Source organism: Octopus bimaculoides, chromosome 14, assembly GCF_046866305.1.
Source record: "Octopus bimaculoides isolate indiv1 chromosome 14, ASM4686630v1, whole genome shotgun sequence".
NCBI classification, from domain to species: domain Eukaryota; kingdom Metazoa; phylum Mollusca; class Cephalopoda; order Octopoda; family Octopodidae; genus Octopus; species Octopus bimaculoides.
In genome coordinates, this window is record NC_142941.1 from 4,118,621 (window position 1) to 4,139,375 (window position 20,755).

Here is a 20,755-nt window from a genome sequence, read left to right on the forward strand (position 1 = left end):
GAAGGACCTGGATCGAGAGAAATGTTGAAGGAGTGGACAAGAGAGGGATTTCATTCAGAGTGGCAGAAAAGAAAGAACAACAAAAAGACATTAAAAAGACAATAATTATGACGAAGGTGATGGTGATGATGATGATGAAAACAATGAAGGTGATGGCAAGGCTGATGATGACAATAATGATGGTGATGATGCTGATGATGATAGTGATAAAGTACTTAACCTAGGTGAGACACATATATTGAATTAAAAAAAAAATTCCATTATATTTATTTGATATTTTTCCTCTTTTCTTTTGTTTTTATTGCCTATATTTTATAGAACTCTAAAAGAGGAAGAAGAGACAATCATAGAAACTTCTGTGTGAGAGATTCAGCTATGATGATGATGATGATGATAATGATGAGTGAAGTTGAGTGGAGCGCCAAGCTAAATCTTGAAAGGTTAGTTTTTATTTTTTGTTTTATATATGAATACTACATAAATGGTAACATCAATCCTGCCATTGGGATAAAACTTGGAAAATTTCAAAAAAAAAAAGAACTTCCAAACTTTCAGAAACAATCTTAATTGCATGGAAATGAAGTGAGATTTCATTTTAGAAAGAGTTCACACATATATGCATACACACATACCAGACATACACCCATATATATATATATATATATATACACACATATATATACATATATATGTATATTCTCACACACACAGACATATATACATTTACATAAACTGACACACACACACACACACAGACATATATACATTTACATAAATCTACACACACACACACCGATACACATATATATAATATATATATATATATATTTGTATAATATCATCATCATCATTTAACGTCCGCTTTCCATGCTGCCATGGGTTGGACGGTTTGACAGGAGCTGACTATATATATATATAAAATATATGTATACATGTGTGTGTGTATATGTATATATATACATACACACACACACACAGACAGTATATACAGACATACACTTGCATGTTTACACATACACACACATATAGACAGTATATACACGCAGACATACACATACCCATATGCATATATATATATATATACATATGTATGCATGTTCACACACACACACACATACAATGAGTTTACCATTAAATAGTGAACATGTGGCTATGTTACATACTAAACAGCCCCCATGTGGCCATGTGCAACATACTATACAGCCTACATGTGGCTATGTTACATGAAATACAGCCTATAGCTGCCACAGATAATCACTCATCGGTGGAAACTCTTCAATTGTCTTATTACCAGAATTGGCTGCAGACTTTTGCTCTCCAAAATGCATCTTTTTACCTCCAATATGATGGCCATTGTGCAGTTTCTTGTGCCGTTTCAAAGTGTCCCTTCGAGCAAACTGTTTTGTACATAACTCACATGTATAAGGTTTCTCTCCTGTGTGAGTTCTTCGATGCAGCTGTAAGTAATGTCGTTGTGCAAACGGCTTGAAACAAATGTCACATTCGAACGGTTTCTCCCCAGTGTGTGTCCGGTGGTGCAGCCTCAAGGAGTTCCTTTGAGCAAACTGCTTCAGACAAATGTCACACTGGAATGGCTTCTCTCCCGTGTGTGTCCTGCGATGCACTTGAAGATAGTGATTCTGAGCAAACGGCTTCAGACAAACATCGCAGTGGTAACGTTTTTTAGGCATATGTGTGCGTTTGTGGATTTGGAGCTTGTATCTCTGAGCGAATTTCTTCAGACAAATTTCACAGTGGTATGGCTTTTCACCCGTGTGAGTCCTGCGGTGTATCTGTAACGTGGTCTTGCGGGCAAATTTTTGAATACAGAAATCACACTGGAATGGTTTCTCTCCTGTGTGTGTTCTTTTATGTATCTGTAAATATTGTCTCTGAGCAAACTGTTTGAAACATGTGTCGCACTGATAGGGTTTCTCCCCTGTGTGCGTCCGTCGATGAACCTGCAGCGAATTGCGTTGTGAGAATCGTTTGCCGCAAGCTTCACACTCAAATGGTTTCTCTCCAGTATGTGTCCTTCTGTGAATGTGCAAATAGTGACTCTGAGCAAACTGTTTGAGACAGATCTCGCAATGGTGCCGTTTTTTTGGGCTGTGCGTCCTCATATGAATCTGAAGCTTGTATTTTTGAGCAAAATCTTTCGAACAGACTTCACATTGGTACGGACGTTCTCCAGTATGTGTTCTTCGATGGATTTGTAGTGTGGTTTTCCGTGCAAATTTTTGAATGCAGAAATCACATTGAAATGGTTTCTCCCCCGTGTGAGTTCGCTTGTGAATTTCTAGGTAATGTTTCTGAGCAAAAGGTTTAAAACAAACATCGCACTGTAGTAGCTTCTCCCCTGTGTGAATTCTCCGATGGATCTGCAGGTAATAGCGCTGAGCAAACTGCTTCAGACAGAATTCACACTGGTATTTTTTCTTCAAGACGTGCGACTTCTTGTGGGCTCGTAGTTTATCACTTTGAGCAAACAGTCGAAGACAGATCTCACACTGGTACGGTTTCTCTCCAGTATGAGTTCTTCGGTGGATCTGTAATGTGTCCCTGCGAGAAAACTTCTGAATACAAAAGTCACACTGATATGGTTTTTCACCAGTGTGGGTCCTCCGATGGATCTGTAGATAATAACGTTGGGCAAACTGTTTCAAACAAATATCACATTGGTAGGTCTTGTCGTCAGGTCTTGAACTCCTTGGAGCTCTCGGTTTTGGTGTTTTGGGTATAGATGGTAGATAGTTCATGGTGCCGGTAGGAGGGACTGGTGGAGCGCTAACATAAGGGACGGTACCTGCGATAGAGGACTGGTTGGGGGAGAGGGAGCTAGACATTGTTGACATGCTGTGTGACATCATCGTCGGTCCATGATCAGAGTTATTCATTGAGACGTTATCGCTGGTTCCAGTTGAGTCGACACTCGGATTAGACTCCATGTGGTTCTTCCGGTGTCGTTGCATGGTATCTCTGCGCGAAAATTGCTTGAAACAAATGTCACAGTGGAAAGCTTTACCTCCGACATGAGTCAGACGATGCGCTTGCATCATGTCCTCCTCAGGAAATTTCTTACCACAGTAATCACAGAACAGCTGCTTCTCCTTGATTTTCTCCTTTTGATGATAGTGTGGTTGTTGTTGTTGTTGCTGTTGTTGTTGTGGCTGTTGTTGTTGTTGTTGTTGCTGACTGGTTGATGTGGGTAACGACTTGCCAATACTATACTGCTTGTGGCCGATGTCATTTTGATACGAAAGTGACTTTTCATGATTGTTACTGCTGTATGATTTCTCAGCAGATACTTGTTGTTGTTGTTGTTGCTGTTGCTTGGAAGTTATACCTGAGCTTATAACAGGTGCGGTTGGGGACAATATCCGATCAGGTGTGGAAGCTGAAGTGGGAGTGGTGGCAGTAGGTGGTGTAGAAACAGGCAGGTAACACGGCTGTGAATATTGACTAGTGTAGATGTTGTTGGGGAACATAGTGTCGGAGAGATGAGTTATCTGTTGATGGGGTGGGGACACCATTGAACTGTGCATGTGGGTCGGGTTGAACTGCGATTTGCCTGTCGGACTGCTACTGCTGCCACCACTCACCCCAGTTTTGTCCGAAGACAGCAGCGACATTCTGTCGGATTGGATGCCTGTGTGAGACTGGGAGTACTTACTTGTCAAGTCTTCACGGTGCCCTGAGCTGGACTTTTCACTGACATGTGGCAGTCGATGGCCAGCTGATATGTCTGGTGAATGGACGTACTGTTTACTGCTGATCTCACCGCCAGGGTTCAATTTCTCAAGGATGTCAGACATTCTTTGAGAATGCATGCTCTGGGAGTGCGAATATTGTTTGCCAGACATCTCACTGTGGCTCGACTTCTCCGCTATACGAGACATCCGCTGTTGTTGTTGTTGTTGTTGATGGTGTAGGCTGTGTGAATGAGAATATTGTTTGCCAGATAATTGGGAATGGCTGGACTTTTCAGGCAAATGGGACAGAGAGTGTTGTTGCTGTTGCTGTTGCTGTTGTTGTAGTTGTAGGCTGTGGGAATATTGCTTGCCAGAGATCTCTGAATGGTGCATTGATTTCTCAATAATGTGTGACATCCTGACCTGTGTTGGCGTTAGAGAGGGAGGAGGCAGAGGAGGAGGAAGGGGAGGCTGCTGTTGTTGTTGCAAGCTATTATGGCTGTGAGGGGAAAAATGCTTGTTAACAATGTCACTGTGTGTGGGGGATTTGTCAACAATCGATGCCATGGACACTTGCTGCTGTTGCTGTTGTTGTTGATGATGATGCTGGAGGTGAGAGAAGTGTTTACCCGACAGAGCTTCAGTATGGGCTGGAATGAGAGTCATGTGGGGCATAGGCATGGTAACAGGGAATAAAGCCGTTTGGTAAGCGGCGTGTCGGTGAGGAGCGAACTGCTTCACAGCTATTTCGCTGTTGCCGTGCTTTTTGTTCATATGAGACATTCTAGCCTGCTGTAGGTGTCGGTGAGAGAATTGTTTGCCAGACATATCGGAGTGGCTGCTTTTGTCGCTGCTGTATCTCTCCATGGTGGAACTACAGCTGTACACTGCTGCGAAGAGAGAAAAGAGAAAGAAGAGTTTTAGAAAAGATTCTTCACCAAAGATGAGACATTCATCGGGAGAAAAGAATAATAATTAATAATAACAGTAATAAAGAGAAGAAATTAAAAGGAAAATTAACCCCCATTGGCATTCAAGATTCTCTGTCAAATGTAATACATATTTACAAACAGGTTTGAATTTAATCCTGAATTTCTGTTGAGATGCTCTTTGTTTCTTTCAATTAATTTTAAATATAACAAAGAATTTAGTAAAATAACTTGGTTATCATCAAGCTAGTGTTAGGAATATAAACTGTGATTAAAGTTTGGTGGAAGATTTTAATTCCATTTGCCCTTGCCAGCCATTCCACTGATTCCTCCAACCCCAGCATCCCCATCAAGGCCTCAGTCCTCTTGCCAGGGCCGCGGACTGGCTCCCATGCTGGTGGCACATAAAAAGCACCATTCGAGCAGGATGCACTCACAAAGCATTGGTAACAGAGGTCGTTGCTTGTCTGGTAATATTTGTTTACACAATGTCAAGACAAGTAGACAGACAGACAGACACACACACACTGTTGTAAGTTAATTTCTGCTCATGTAGACGAGCAAGATTAATTAAAAGATGAAAACAAGGGAATAAGGACACAGATCGTGTCATATAGCTAGCTGGAGACGATGTCTCCTGGGGCTAAATTACAGCAACATTCGTCCTAAACCAGACTGCCATGTTATGTTGGCAAACAATCTTTACTACAATAATAATGTCTAACTGTGGAATTACTGTTCTCTTACATGGTGCATCTTGACAATGCAACTTGTGGTGTTCATGCCTCACCAGGTCATTCCATTTTTTGACAAGGTTCTTTCAGTTGAATGCCCTTTCTATCATAAACCCCATTACAGAAAGAACTGCCTACATTTTATCAAGGCACCAGCACTTAGCATACTCATATATTGTTAAATCCCATTGCACAGCATTCTGGTGACTTCAGGCTGACCAGTGCCTTGTGGTTGAAAATTGGTCAACGGAAACTGTGTGCAAGTCTATTCATTCAGATTCTGTTCCTGAGCAGTGGATCTCATCCACTGCTCAGCTTAGCACCCGGATCACCAGGTTCCGTGCAAATATGAAAGCCAAGATTTGTCTGTGAATAAATTCCTTTCCATCAGTGACAGGGACAACTCCTTGTCTCCAGGGAATTTCACTGAAAGTAAATTAAAAGAACCACTGTTGGCGTTGATGATGTTTGTTTTAAATACGTACCTTGTAAATTGAGTTGTTAGGCAGTACACAATAATTGTGAGAGCAATTGGACCATCGAGGGATGTAAGTAGGGGGGCAGAGGGACTTTAGGGAACTGCCCTAAAAATAGAAAGAAACATAAAACAAACATTAAATAAGCAGTAAACTTTTCCTAATGAAAAAGTTTAAAAGACAAGATGGTGGACAACAAAGATTTGGTAAAACGCTGGGAAAAATGAGAATTTCTCTTTAGTTATGTCCCTTTACATGTTGAACTTAACTCTGGCTTTCATTCCTACTGAAATCGATGGAATTAGCACCTGTCATATACTGGGGAGACTTATTTTATTATTTAAATCAATTTTAGTCCTTCCTTATACGGTTTTGTGGAAATATAAAAAAAACACTTGTTTCTCTGATCATTTATTTTCTGGATTTGAAATGGGAGAAATGGAGCTAATACTGGATCAGTAATGAGGGTCATGGCTGGCAGAACCATCATCATTTAGCATCTGCTTCCCATGCTGGCATGGGTCAGACAGTTTGAGTGGAACTGGTAAGCCAGAGGGCTGCATCGAGTTCCTGTCTAATTTGGCATCGACTCTATGGCCAGATGCCTTTCATAACACCAACCGTGTCAAGAGTGTAACGGGTGTGCTTTTTATGTGCCACGAGCATGGGTGCTCCCATGTGCCACTGGCACGGGTGCTTTTATGTGCCACCAGCACGGGTGCCTTTACGTGCCACTAACAGAGGTGCGTTTTATGTGTCACCGGCACAAGATCTTTTATGTGTCACTTGCACAGATATTCTTATATGTCAGCGGCACGGGTGCCTTTATGTGCCACTGGCATTGTCCACAACTACGATTTCACAGGGTTTGATGAGTCTTCTCAAGCACAGCATACCACCAAAGATCTTGGTCGTTTGTCATCGCCTCCATGAGGCCCAACATTCAAAGATCATGCTTCACCACCTTTTCCCATGTCTTCCTGGGTCTACTTCTTCCACAGGTTCCCTCCAAAGAGATTGAACCTAGAATATCAGAAAAAAAAAAATGCCCATCGATTATTTAGTTATGATACTTCATGGTCTGAGTTCAAAATTTGGCAAGATCAACTTTGCTTTTCACCTTCCTTGGGAGTCAATAACAGGAAGTCAATCCAAGTATAAATGCTTGTTACCACAACATCTGGTTGAGCAACATTTAGGAAATGGAATTCGAGCAAAAATTTATGGAAGCCCATTGTATACCATAATCATTCTTATCATTTATACCTGTTTTTTCCATTTACTGTCTGTATCATCTTGCACACCAAAGAAACCAGGTAACACTTTTGTCAAGAATGCCTTACAAAAATGCAGACTGGGTGAGTTTTTCAATGTTACTTGCGCAAGAGAAGTTATGAGAAGAGAATGAAAACGTCTCCCTCTATTTATATTTGAAATAACATCTCTCTCTTAGATGGGGGGGGGGTAACTTGCGATACAGCGTGCAAAGTGCACATCTCATTTGTAAGTTCTGCCAATGTAGTGAAGGAAAGCAAATCACTAAAAAGACGAGCATCAGTTCATTTTTGGACCCACTGACCTCTTACGAGGGTGACCCCTGAAACGATTTGTGGAGTTCATCTCTTTCGAATACTCCAGATATTAGAGAGGTTGACTACTCCATCAAATTTTAAACAGAGTTACTGCCCCTCCTAGAGGGGTGAACAGCCGTGGACAAAATCAGCAATTTCAATTAGAGAAGTCTTTCCAGCTGAACGCCCTTGCCTCGAGTTTATTACCAACCTAGAAAGGGGTGGGGCTTTGTTCACAGTGTCCTTGGGCCAATTCATTTATATGTGTGCATAATTATGCATACATATCGGCGTATTAATGTCCAATTTCCACGCCTGTGTTGGACGGATTTTGTTGAGGCAGATTTTCTGTTGCCAAGCCTCGCTTATTTCCAGGCGAGGTAATATTTTCCGATGGTCAGACATAGTTTTGCAGAATATTGAAAACGAACGACACTGATGTATGACAACGACAAATCATTTTATAACTATTATGTGATATCAAAGACAAGGATATAGAAAGTCATACATACATAGAAACACATACATATATGATGGGCTTCTTTCAGTTTCCATCTACAACATCCACTCACAAGGATTTGGTCAGTCTGGAGCCATAGTTGAAGACACTTGGATCTGTAACAGCAACGTCGTCAACATTCAACGTCTGTTTTACTGACGGTTTGACAGTAACCGGCAAGGCTGGGGGTCGCACCAGGTTCCAACGTTGGTTTTCGCTTGGTTTCTATAGCTTGATGCCCTTCCTAACGCCAACCACATTTATAAAATGTACTGGGTGCGTTTTATGTGATACCAGCACCCACACCAATGCACTTTACGTGGCACCTTGGTTTTAGGATATCAATTCTGTTGTGGTGAGCAGGTCTTCTTGGCAACCACAATGCACTTGGCATTAGAAAGGGTATCCAGTCATAGAAGTCATGCCAAATCAGACTGGAACTTGCTGCAGCTTTCTGGCTTACCAGTTTCATTCAAACCGTCTGACCCATGCCAGCATGGAAAGCTGACGCTAAACAATGATGATGATAAAGTGATAGCATGTTGTCAACTTAATGTGACAGTCCCATAGAAGGGAAGAATGCTACTGTTATTTAGCCCTAGGAAACACCGTTTCCTGTTGGACTTGACACACTTCCTGTGTCCTTATGTTTTCAAAGTGGAGATGATATATATATATATAGATGTAATTGCGAGAGTAATAATGGAGATTTTGCATATATATATATATAAATCTTTCTCTGAAGTTAATCAGTGAAGGATGTATGCAAACATTGTAAAACTAGTGTTTTTTTAAACAAAGTCCTCTATGATATTAACTCTGCACTAAGTTACAGACACTCCATTATTACTCTTAATGCAGTATACCAGTAACCAGCAATATTATTGTTCCCCAACTGTGAAAAAAAAAAAAATATATATATATACAATGGAATTGATTTAGTAGATGATACACCTACAATATGTTGCTCTGTACCAATGTTGAAAGAAATCAATATTAGATCTTTCAATTATCTCAGTGAGTTAGCAGAAATGGTAGAGTGTCAAACAGTAGCCTTCCCAGTCAAGGCTCTGAGTTCAAATCTTATCACTGCTCAATTTTATTTTCATCTTTTTCACATTTCAATACCTCCTAAGCTACAAAGAGCAGTTAAGGACTCAATGCTCAGATCTAGTTTTATGGGGCAAAGTGGATACAAGATAAAAATCTTCACCTGGATAGCACACCAAGCTATACCAGACAATCTGTTACCTATCAGGGTCATCTTAACAGAATACACAACCACAGCATACAGAGATTAGCATCAGGCCCCTAATCCTATGAAACCCACAAACAACTACCCCGTAAGTCCATGCCTTAAGATAGCACTGGTATTACCCATTCCCCCAGATAGTTACATAAACTGCAGTGACATAGAATATAATGTTCTGTGCAGAAACAGCAAAACACTAGCTGTAGGATTGAACTCACATCCTGAGTATTACAATACCTGATCTGACTTGGCCACTTTGTCTCAATAATAAAACTCATCGTAGTGATACACAGTGGCTGACTTACTGACCCCTGTAAAACTGACCCCTCTAACCCCAAGAAAAGGTTTAGCATTAGATCAAATTGTCATGAATGTTTTACAGAGAAGTTGCCAACACACATAACATCCCCCCCACACACACATGTGCAAAAGGATAGGACCTCAACGCCATGGTTCAAATTGATAGATATAGTAACCAAATCTCCCTCAAATCATCACACTCTAAGAACACATTAGCTTAATATGCTTCAAGATAGATAGTATCTGAAATAAAAGATTGGATGGTCATGACAGGAATGTCCTTTACCATAGATCTATTTAATTGTGGCAGATCTGGAGCAAAACAACACATGCAATACACACACACATACAGTCTCTCCTCTCTCTCTCTCTCTCTCACACACAAACAGAGTTTCTCTCTCTCTCTCTCTCTCTCACACAGAGTTTCTCTCTCTCTCTCTCTCATACACACACACGATTTTAGACATGTACAGTTATAGTCTGGTAGATTTGTAACTACTGTTGTACTGGTTCCAGCCACACTGTGGGCATCACCCCTGCCACCACCAAAATTAAAGGAAAATATGTTGGCCCCATTTCAATACTAAACAGACCCAATATAGCTCAACTTTGGCCATTAACCCTTTAGTGTCTAAAGAGGCCATATCTGGCCTAAGTATTCTATTGTTTTATGTCCACGATGGGCAGATTCAGCCTCTCACACCTGCCCTGCAATGTGATTCTAAAAATAAACAACCACATCATCAAAACCTCAAAGCTGCAAGTTAACGCATGATTAATTCAAAGCAATGTCAATGAAAGGACATCACATTTGGGGGAGGAACCTGAACGCTGAGGGCTTTAGCAAGGGCTGATGTTTTGCAGAGATGGACGAGATGTGAATAATGGATGTGACACTGAGTTTAACCTCCTGACACATCTACATAGATCACATGACTTACACTGTGTCTACACATGTAGTAAATTGCTCAAGCTATTTCTCTCTTATACCCACATGTAGTACATGGATCAAGTCATATCTCTATCACAATCTCTCTCCCTCTCTGCCTGTCTCTCATATATACACATGTTTAGTATGTGGATAACTAACTTCCTTTTATACATACATGTAGTATATAAGCCATTTCAACTCTTTCTCTTCCATATCCAAATGTAGTGGAATACATGAATACATGGAGCAGTTTAACCCTTTTTCTCATTCACACATGTTGCTGTCGAGTTACTAATTCATGACTCAATCTCTCATAAACATGCTTACCACATGCACCAGTCTGTTTTGGGTACAAACACTGACTGCATGGATCACCTTAACCCTTTAGCATTTAATCCAGCCATATAAGGCCCCAAATATTCAATCTGTTTTATGGTCAAAGTGGCCAGATCTGGCCTCTCACACTTACTCAACAATGTCATTCTGAAAATAAACAATCACATCAATTTCTCAAAGCTACAAGATAATGAACAATTAATTCAAAGCAACATAAGCCTAGTGTTTGACATAATATTCTAAATGCTAAAGGTTTAACCCTTTCGTTACCGTATTTCTGTTGAGATGCTCTGTGTTTCTTTCAATTACTTTAAATATAACAAAGAATTTAGTAAAATAATTTAGTTATCATATCAGCTAGTGTTAGGAACATAAATTCTGACTAAGGTTTGGTGGAAGATTTTAATTCAAAACTTATGAAAACAAGACATTTGTACCACAGAGACAGAACTGGTTTCAGCCAGGTTGGTATCAAAAGGGTTAAGAATTGTTTCTCTATTATATATTTTAATCCTTTTGTTACCATATTTCTATTGAGATGCTCTGTGTTGCGCCCCAATTAGGCAGCCCTTAAAAAAATATACTCCTTTGGGACATTCCCTATGATTAGGGGAGTTACTGGTTTGGGTTTCATTGTCCTTGCACTGGCAATCTAGGAGTTAATGAACATAAAAACGTATCGGACAGAGAAACATCACTCAAATTTATAACAGGATATACTCTCATTACGATATATAGAACAGAATTGAATCTGTGAGGAAGATTTGTACTGCATGGAATTTTGTACACATAGATCACAGATGGGCTGTGTGATCACAATCATCGTGTTTAGCAAACCCTCAATTCTATCCTGTTATGCTTCGTTCTATCACATTTGACTTCTTAAACCTCTCCAACTTGAAATAAGAAAGATACAACCCTGGCCATGTGGTTAAGGAGCTTGCCTCCTAACAATGTGGTCTTGGGTTCAGATCCACTGTGGGCACCTCTGGCAGGTGTCTTCTACTAGAGGCCTCGGCCAAACCAAGCTGAAAGAAAAAAAACTGGCATTTTGTCAGTTACAATGATGGGAGTTGAGGGAGATTCAGTGTGACACAGAGTGTGACATGGCTGGTCCTCTGAAATACAAGCACAACTCATTTTTGCCAACTGAGTGGGACTGGAGCCACAAGGAATAAAACATCTTGCTCAAGGATACAATGTGCTGCTGGGAATTGAACTCAGAACGTTACAATCATGAGCCAACTATCCCAACCACTTAGCCATGTGCCTTCACACAGCTGAAAGAAGCCCATCATATATGTAAATACATGTGTGTGTATGTGTGTGTGTGTGTTTACAACTAGTCTTGACAATATGTCATTACTGGAAATGAGCATCATCATCATCATCATCATCATACAAGTGATGTGTTTCATTTTCAGTCTTGTGGGAAACATGTCTGAGGGTTAGCAACAGGAAGAGCATCCAGCTGTAGAAAATCTGCCTCAACAAGTTCCGTCTGACCCATGCAGGCATGGGGAAAGAGGACGTTAAATGATGACAATAACGAAAGGTAGGATCAACCTCAGGTGGCTTACAACATGTGATCCATGTTGAACATGTGGGAAAGGTTAAGCTAGCGTTACTGGAGGCAAACTCAAACTGTTGAGTTAAGCTACAGACGGGCGGCTGAGCTCCGTTTATAGTTGAACTGTGCTACGACTGTACCGGGCCATGCTACAGCCGACGTTGATAGTCACACGCGCATGCCCGCGTTTATGGAATGAAATTACTTATACAATGAGTATAGGAGTAGAAGTAAAAACATTATTTCATACATACATGCATGCATATATATATATATATATATATATATATATATATATATATATATATATATATATATACAAGGATGGAGGAGAAATAGAAAAGAGGTGGATGTATAGGAGTGTGTACGAAGACAGACAGATGTACTGAGATACAAATTGACGCAAGGAGACATAAGAGATCGATAAATAGACATACAGACAGATCGATAGAGAAAGTCTTATAGGCAGGCACATTCATAGATACAAAAAAGATTTACACAGAAACGTACAAATCCCACACGTGACACAAGTGACCTCAAAGAGCCTGCAAATATTTATTTACAAGACATTCAGAAACACAAGCTTTATTAATGGTTCCACCCTACCACCTCTTATATATATGTGTGTGTGCGTGTGTGTGTATATGTATGTGTGTGTGTATGCGTTCGAGCCAATCAGGGAGGCTCAATGTGGTCGACCGACCTGTTAGAAATAGCAACCGATTTATTTCACATGCATCCTATCATCATAAAAAGAAAGGGTCCATGGACAACCATATTCGTTGATATACAAAAATAAATAAATAAGATAAAAAAAACAGGATGATCATGGCTGGAACGCCTTCGATCGTAGATGAACACAATCAGGGCTGAGTTAGCATTAAACGTATATAAGTGTGTGTGCGTGTGCGCGTATGTTTATGTGTGGTTAACTACAAGTCTTATTAAAACATTTACCTACATCAATTCATTAATAGGCGCGCTTGTATGCGTATATATGTGTGGTGCATGCGTGTATGTGTGTGTGTGTGTGTGTGTGTGTGAGTGTCAGTATGTGTATGTGCTATGAGAGGAAGAGGTGAAGGAATGTGTTAGATCAGCAAGAAAGCAGAGCCACACACACACACAGCAGGTTCTCTAATTGACAATTTTCCGCCTTTTTCTTCTTCCCATTCGTCTTCATGTCCCTGCATACCCCCACCCGCAACGATTCGTTCCTTTCCACACTCACACACAAACATATATATATATACACAAACATATATATATATATACACATATACAAAGTCATAATGACGATCGTGTAGATTATAGACACGAGGCCTTCAGATTTCTAAAGAGTCGAGATCGTTTTAACGTCCATGCTTTTATGAAGGTCACACTAATAATAATAATAATAATAATTCTTTTTAATTTTTTGGCACAAGGCCAGCAGTCTGTAAGGCGTGGATGGGTTAATCGAATGCATCGACTCCAGTGTTCAACTGGTACTGAACTTGTCGACCCCGAGAGGAAGAAAGGCAAAAGAAATACAACTAAGCATTTTGTACGACGCGCTTAACCATTCTGCCAGCTCTATAATAATAATAATAATAATTATTATTATTATTATTATTATTCTTCCTTATTTAAGCAGGGGGACTTGGAAGATGAAGCGTAATATATAATAAACATTATTTACAATTAGATTACAAAGTGGAAATTATAATAGAAAACATGGAAAAAATCTGTCAAGTGGGTGAAGGGTGAACAAATTGTTGCCTCTGCGTATGGATGGAAGGATGTTGCTGTTCTTCAACTCCGAAGTCATCTTGGATCAAATAGACCTATGATTAAAAATGCATTCCAGCTGTAACCGTGGCCATCCCATCTTTTGGGAGGGAAAACGAGTATCTAAGATTTTTACATTAATCTAACGCGTCTACTCGTTAAAAAATTTTTTTTTTCTTTTTACTAAAGACAGCGTGATTTGAGGGAGTATTTGGGTGTTATTTCTAACAGGTCTCGCAACCACGTAATGCGTCCCTTTTTGGATCTTATGTATGTAGTGAGGAAGGAAGGAAGTAATCAAAATATCATCAATAATGGATACGGGGCGGAGGGGGGGAATTATAAGATCTTCCATTGAACAGACACATGTCATGTAGTATACGAGTATAATGTGTGAGTATATATATAATACACATACATGGTGTATATAATGACGATAAACTTGAACTAGAAGAGGCGTGAAGGACTACAGGGTTAATTGTTGCTATTGTTTAGCCCTAGGTTAACTGTGATCGCGTCAACCTACAGTGATCATAATCGTTTCGCTTTGACCATCCCGCCTTTTTTATGCCCCCCTCCTGACAGTCTAAGTAGGATCACATTATAATATTATTTCCTTTTTTTTTGTTTTAGGAAGACTAAGAGATTTAGTTGCTGTTTCTAGCAAACGGAGTCATTAGGTACAGGCTTGCTAATAGTAATTAGAGTAGTAGTAGTAATAATAATGTTATCAATAAGAACATGAAACATCAATCATAGTGGTAGTAGTAGTAGTAATCATATAGACAACAGATGACAGTCAAGTTTAATGTGTGAACCCGTGATCTCTATCTTAGATCAACAATAGACAATATGTAGGTGTGTTGTTGTGAAAGATGAGGCCTAATTGAGCAGACCTTATAATTAAAGGTGTAACAACCATGGCCATCCCGTCTAGGACTGCATTGGCCAATGTGTCCTTCTTATATTTAAGACTGTGGGGTATGATTTTTCGAGAGAATTTGGCTACTGTTTCTCGTAAATCGAGCAACTGCATACAGCTCCCCCCCTTGTTGGCTCATGTAAAGATGATGATGCTGTTGTTGTTGATGGTGGTGGTGCATGGTGCGATGTGTGTAAATATAATAAGTCTTGTCTCTTCCGATCTCTTACCTTATCTCCGCTGTTTCATACCAATGTCGCAGTCTGTCCGTTTACATTCATCATAGTTAGTCTCTCTCTCTCTTTCTCTTTCTCGTGCGCGCTCTCTCATCTCCACCCGGGGTGGATGATAGTCTCTGCCCCCCCACCTCAAGGCTCTTCTTCTATTCCTTGCTCGGGACAGATTCAGTTCTGATTTTCTCTCTAACCGTCCCCTTGCGCGCTCTTTCTCTCTCTCTTTCTTTCTGTCTCAACCTAACTTTGGAAAACCGTAACGTTTGCGCTTATTATTTTGAACACATTCGAAAACATACGTGGGCAGATAAAGTAGGACACACAGACAGACACCTAAGCAGCGGTGAAATTGTTCCCTTTACACCGTCTATAAAGTTCCAGTTAATTACAGTCCTTACCCACCCCCGCTTGAAAGTTCCCTAATAGCCACTAGAAAGGCATGACTGCCACAACCTCACGGTCTCTTCCGTTTTATATAAATTTGTGTTCTCGTGTTTAAGCGCAAATAAATCTTATGTAGAGAGAGACTAGTCTCTTGTTATTAATTATATTCACATTTAGGATGTTTTGTAAAAAAATTAAACATCAGCAATTGGCTGGTTCTTCTGTTTATCGACCCGTAAAGGATGGAAAGCAAAGGTGACTTCGGCGAGATTTGAACTCGGAGCGTAAAGGGCCGTAACTAAATACCACAAAGCAGTTTGTCCGATGTTATAACGTTTCTGCCAAGACATTCTTCAGGATCCACGCGAAAGGAGCCCACCCACTTTCACAAATTTCTAAGTTCCTTGCTCCTACATTTTGCTTACAAGGTCGAAAATGGCATTCGATTTTTTTTTTATTTACTCGTATGATTGAGAAAAACAATCTTTCCGGAAAAAACTACACGTTTGTAGGACAGAGATGTTAGAATTAACGCCAGCAGTCCGTTATTTCTTAAAGTACCCGAAACACCAAGAGTTGGTTCAGGGACAAAATGGCATTTTTCTTTTAAAATTAACTAATGTTGGATTGTATTTAAGTTTAGTTTACACGGAAGAGCTTTGACTTACTAATATTAAATCTGAAAAATGTTTTTCTAAACCAAATTAACAATTGTTGAACATATCTGAAATAGCAAAATTTCTCCCCATGTAACTAACAACTGTATTTTAGTCTTTCAATTTGTTTTTCCTTTTCTAGATAAAACTTGAGAATTCTTGATACAATAAAATTAAATAAAAACCACAAGGGGAAAACAAAGCATTAAATACGTTTACAAATATTTTATTCAGTTGCAAATAAAAGCTAAACATTATTTGTGGAGATTTAATGAGACAAAGATAGAAGTGTAAATTTAATGCAGGTTATAACTGTTTGTTGGTGTGTGGAGGAGAAAGTTATAGGGTTAATACGGATTTTGGCGCCGAAATATCAACTGAAGAAAAAGAAGGAGGTTAGGAATAAACAGGTTTTAGTTTGGAGGGAGAAAAGCAAATAAAGTTGGGTAGAGAAACGAGGTAGGGTGGAAGAAGGACAGAAAGAAATATATGAACTGAGGAAAGAAGAGGGGATATACGGAGAGAGAAGAAGAAGGAAGAGGCAAGAGACGAAGGGAGGCAGAGAAAACTATAGACTGAAAGAAGAGAAAGAAAGAAATAGACACTGAGGAGAGGAAAAGAAAAAGAAAGACTGCCTGAGAGAGGAGAAAACGGAGAGGGAGATAGAGTAGAGAAAGGTAGAGACTGAGGAAAGAGAAAGAAAAGAAAGAGAAGGACTCAGACTGAGGTTGGAAAGAAAGAAAGAGACAGCTAGACTGAATGAGGAGAAGAAAGAGAGGTTTAGAATAGAAAAGAAAGGGGGAAGAAGAGTAAAAGCAATAGGGGGATGGAGAAGGAAAGAGAGAGAAATAAAGAGACTGCGAAATGAAGGAGGTGGAAGGAAGGGATGAAACAATAACGAAGAGAAGATAGATAAATATAAATAAAGTATGAGAATTAAGAAGATGGTGATCGAGAAAAAGAGAGAAAAAGAACAATGAAAAATAGATTATAATGGCACTGGAAAGAGGGAGGGAGGGAGAAAGAAGTAATGGGGTATAAAGAGGGAAAGAGAGTGGTACATGTAGATAAAGTGATATATACTAATAGTATGTGTATGTACACATACATAAATTAATATATTATATAAACTAAATATATAAATGTATATGCAGGTTAAGTGCATACGTAAGTATGTGTGCGTGTGTAATAGAGGCAATACTCTCTTAGGGAGCTTACTAGAGGCGATTGCTATTTCCTTTCCTGATTGAAACGATTTCACTTCGCTTCGGTTATTACTGCTCTTGGGACGGCAAAAGTGTCAAACGTTTATTTATATTATTAGCCCCTTCTCTTGTGAAGACCCAATTTGACATTGTTGTATTTATATACTTTTTAGGGCTGAGAAAGCAACCCAAAATTGCATGTATTATGTATGTATGTATATATATGTATATATATTGTCCCAAACTGTAAAAATAAAAGCGAAACAGAACAAGGTGAGGGAACAAGAAAGGTGTATTAGTTTATTAGTTTAACGCTCAGGAAAAATGGAAGAGTCTTTGACATTTCGAGCCTACGCTCTTCTACAGAAAGGAATGATGAGAGAAAACAGATGGAGAGAAATATAAAAAAAAAAACGGAGACAAAAAAATCTGTCTTATATATATATATCTATATATACCAATATATCAAGTAATTTGTGTATATAATATATGCATACATATATGTATATACATGCACATATGTTAAAACAGATATACTTCAAAAGGACCGCTTGGTTTTTTTTTTAACATTATCTCTATAAGATACATACATACATACATACACACACACACACACACACACATATCAGTTGCCTCAGGCGTCATCCAGCAGACGACCTACGAGCGAAAGCAGTTCGTTCATGACCCTCCTGCCTTATTAAGTATATCTTGGACCACAACAATATCAAATGCATCCTTTCCTTCATTTATTAAGATGGTAGAGATTAATTAGAATGAGAGTTGTCTGCTATTTCTAACATGTCAATCGATCACCTACAGAATCCCTCAACCAAACTGATTATATATGTATGTGTCTCTCTATATATATAATATACGCACACATATATATATTCATATTTGATTATACATATATATATAATATTTATATTGCGCAAGTTTCCCTCGGTACATTATTAATGATATCGTTAGGAAAAGCATGAATGTCACAGTATCTCGTTTGTTCCTTACCCTTATATATGTATCATTATTACTTTATTACATCACATTTGCGTCAAGGGAATTAGAAGACTCGATTCGTTTCTTAAGGGGCAGAATATGAAAAGCCATGGTGGATGTCTTTGATTTTCCTCTGTGAACAGGGAACGGGTTGGTTTGATAATAAATAGCAGTTATTTAGTAATTAGTTTAATCACTTATATATTCCCCGCCTCCTTGGTGAAAATTGATTTACTGCCTTATTTATTGAAAGGAAATCGATAAAATACAATAGAGCTTTACACAAAAGACACACACACACATCTATGTGTGCACGCGCGCGTGTGTGTATATCTGTATATATATATATATATATACATACACACACACATACATACATTTGCTTAAATGTGTGCTTGTATGTATATTCTTGTTTTCTATGTGGTATGCGTGTGTGTATGTAAGTGTAAGCATGCGTGTATAGTGTTCGTAAATGGAATGTGTGCGCATATGTGATTTTGTGTGTGTGCGCGTGTGTACGAATGTATGTGTGTATGCGTGTGTGCTATCCCATACAGTTTTGCGCGTTGCCGGAAGAGTTATGTATAGGTGTGATATTGGCGGCTGTGTGTGTGTGTGTGTGTGTGTGTGTGTGTGTGTGTCCGTGTTCCTTCCATGGGTAGTATGTATATTTTTTGCACGAGTGTATGTGTCTACCTAGTCTTGCATAGACACACACGTTTATACATCATTGAATATATACATATAGATATTTAATACATACATACTACATATATATAATATATATTGTATGTGTGAGTGTGTGTTAGCAGTAGTGCGCGCGTGTGTGTACCATCCCGTATTCAATATTTAATATATATAATAATATTCAGAAATCTATCTATATCTATATAACACACACACATACACACACACACACGCACATACACACACTCTCGGACACACACATATAAATTATACATAAATATGTAATTATTTCTTTTTATATTATTTATGATATATATAAAATAATTGGAAAAACGGGGAAAAAAGACAAAATGGTAATTTTTTGACAGCTGCATTGATAATTTTCAACACAAAACTGTTGTCGCTAAGGTGGTTGTTCTGATGGTTAGTTTCTTGTTCGTCTTAGCCTCCGTTTTCTTGTGTGTGCGGGGTTGCCTGAATCACACACACAGCGGCGAAGGGGGAGGAGGAGGAAGAAGGGTGCATTCGCGACTCTGAACTGAACTGGCTGAGAAGGAAAGGGTTAAAAATATAAAGAAGAGGCAAGACGAAATAGTTGCGAGGTGTGTGTGTGTGCGTACGCGTCATGTCTGTGTATGTGTGTGTGTGTACGCGTGTTTGTCTGTGTGTGTGTGTGTATGCATTCGTCTGTTGTTTTATGTGTGTGTGTGTAGAGAGAGAGAGAGACAGAGACAGACAGACAGACAAATAGATAGAGAGAGAGAGAAAGATAGATAGATAGATAGAGAGAGAGAGAGAGAGAGAGCAGATAGATAGATATGTAGATAAATATATAGAGAAAGAAAAATTGATAGATAGTTAGATAGAGAGAGAGGGGGGAGAGAGAGGAAGATAGAAAGGTAGATAGACAAAGATGGATAGATACATATAGATATAGATTGATGAATGGATAAATAGGCAGAAGTGAGGGTGTGTGTTTGAGAAGCTTGCTTCCCAACCGTGTGGTCTCAAGTTCAGTCCCACTTCATGGTACACAAGGCAATTGTCTTCTGCTGTGTATGGGTGTGTGTGTATTGGCATGAGTGGATGCACTCAAGATGCAACAATTAACCCACATAAATTGTGGCTCTAGTGTTAAACACATTAATCTCCCGCTGTTGCTGGCCCCATGCTTGGCCCTAAAAGTGGCATCTGCTGGTTGCATCTTTAGTGGGATGTCGTGAATCGCCATAGACTGAAATGTAGCCATTGGAGTAAAGGGGTACCAAGTCCAAACCCATGTTCTTTCCCCCTTATGATAGGCTGCGTGGTAAGAAGCTTGCTTCTCAGCCACATGGTTCTGAGTTCAGTTCCACTGCATGGAACCTTGAGCAAGTGTCTTTTGCTATAGCCTTGGGCCGACCAAAGGTCTTGTGAGTGGATTTGGTAGACAGAAACTGAAAGAAGCCCGTCGTACATAAATGTGTGTGTGTGTGTATCTGTTTTTGCCTCCCACAACAATCACTTGACAACCTGTTTGCCAAACCTACTCCCAGTCTTTACTTGGCCAATGGCAATAGTAAAAGACACATGCACCAGGGACCACACAGTAGGATAGTATCCAAAACCGTGG

At 39.4% G+C, this 20,755-nt stretch overlaps 1 protein-coding gene across 2 annotated transcripts; it reads right to left on the reverse strand.

Annotated features, from left to right (window-relative positions):
• Positions 1-427: 427 nt before the first annotated feature.
• Positions 428-15,682, reverse strand: LOC106870069 (uncharacterized). 2 transcript variants are annotated; one of them, XM_014916037.3, is made up of 3 exons: positions 15,213-15,682; positions 5,841-5,939; positions 428-4,579 (listed from the first exon to the last, which is right to left on the reverse strand). In XM_014916037.3, exon 3 carries the CDS (start codon positions 4,557-4,559, stop codon positions 1,236-1,238), a length of 3,324 nt encoding a protein of 1,107 aa, XP_014771523.2. In that variant the 5' UTR covers positions 4,560-4,579; positions 5,841-5,939; positions 15,213-15,682; the 3' UTR covers positions 428-1,235. The 2 variants fall into 2 exon arrangements, with proteins under 2 accessions (XP_014771523.2, XP_014771522.2); XM_014916036.3 differs by having other exon boundaries at positions 428-4,582; positions 15,213-15,680.
• Positions 15,683-20,755: the final 5,073 nt, after the last annotated feature.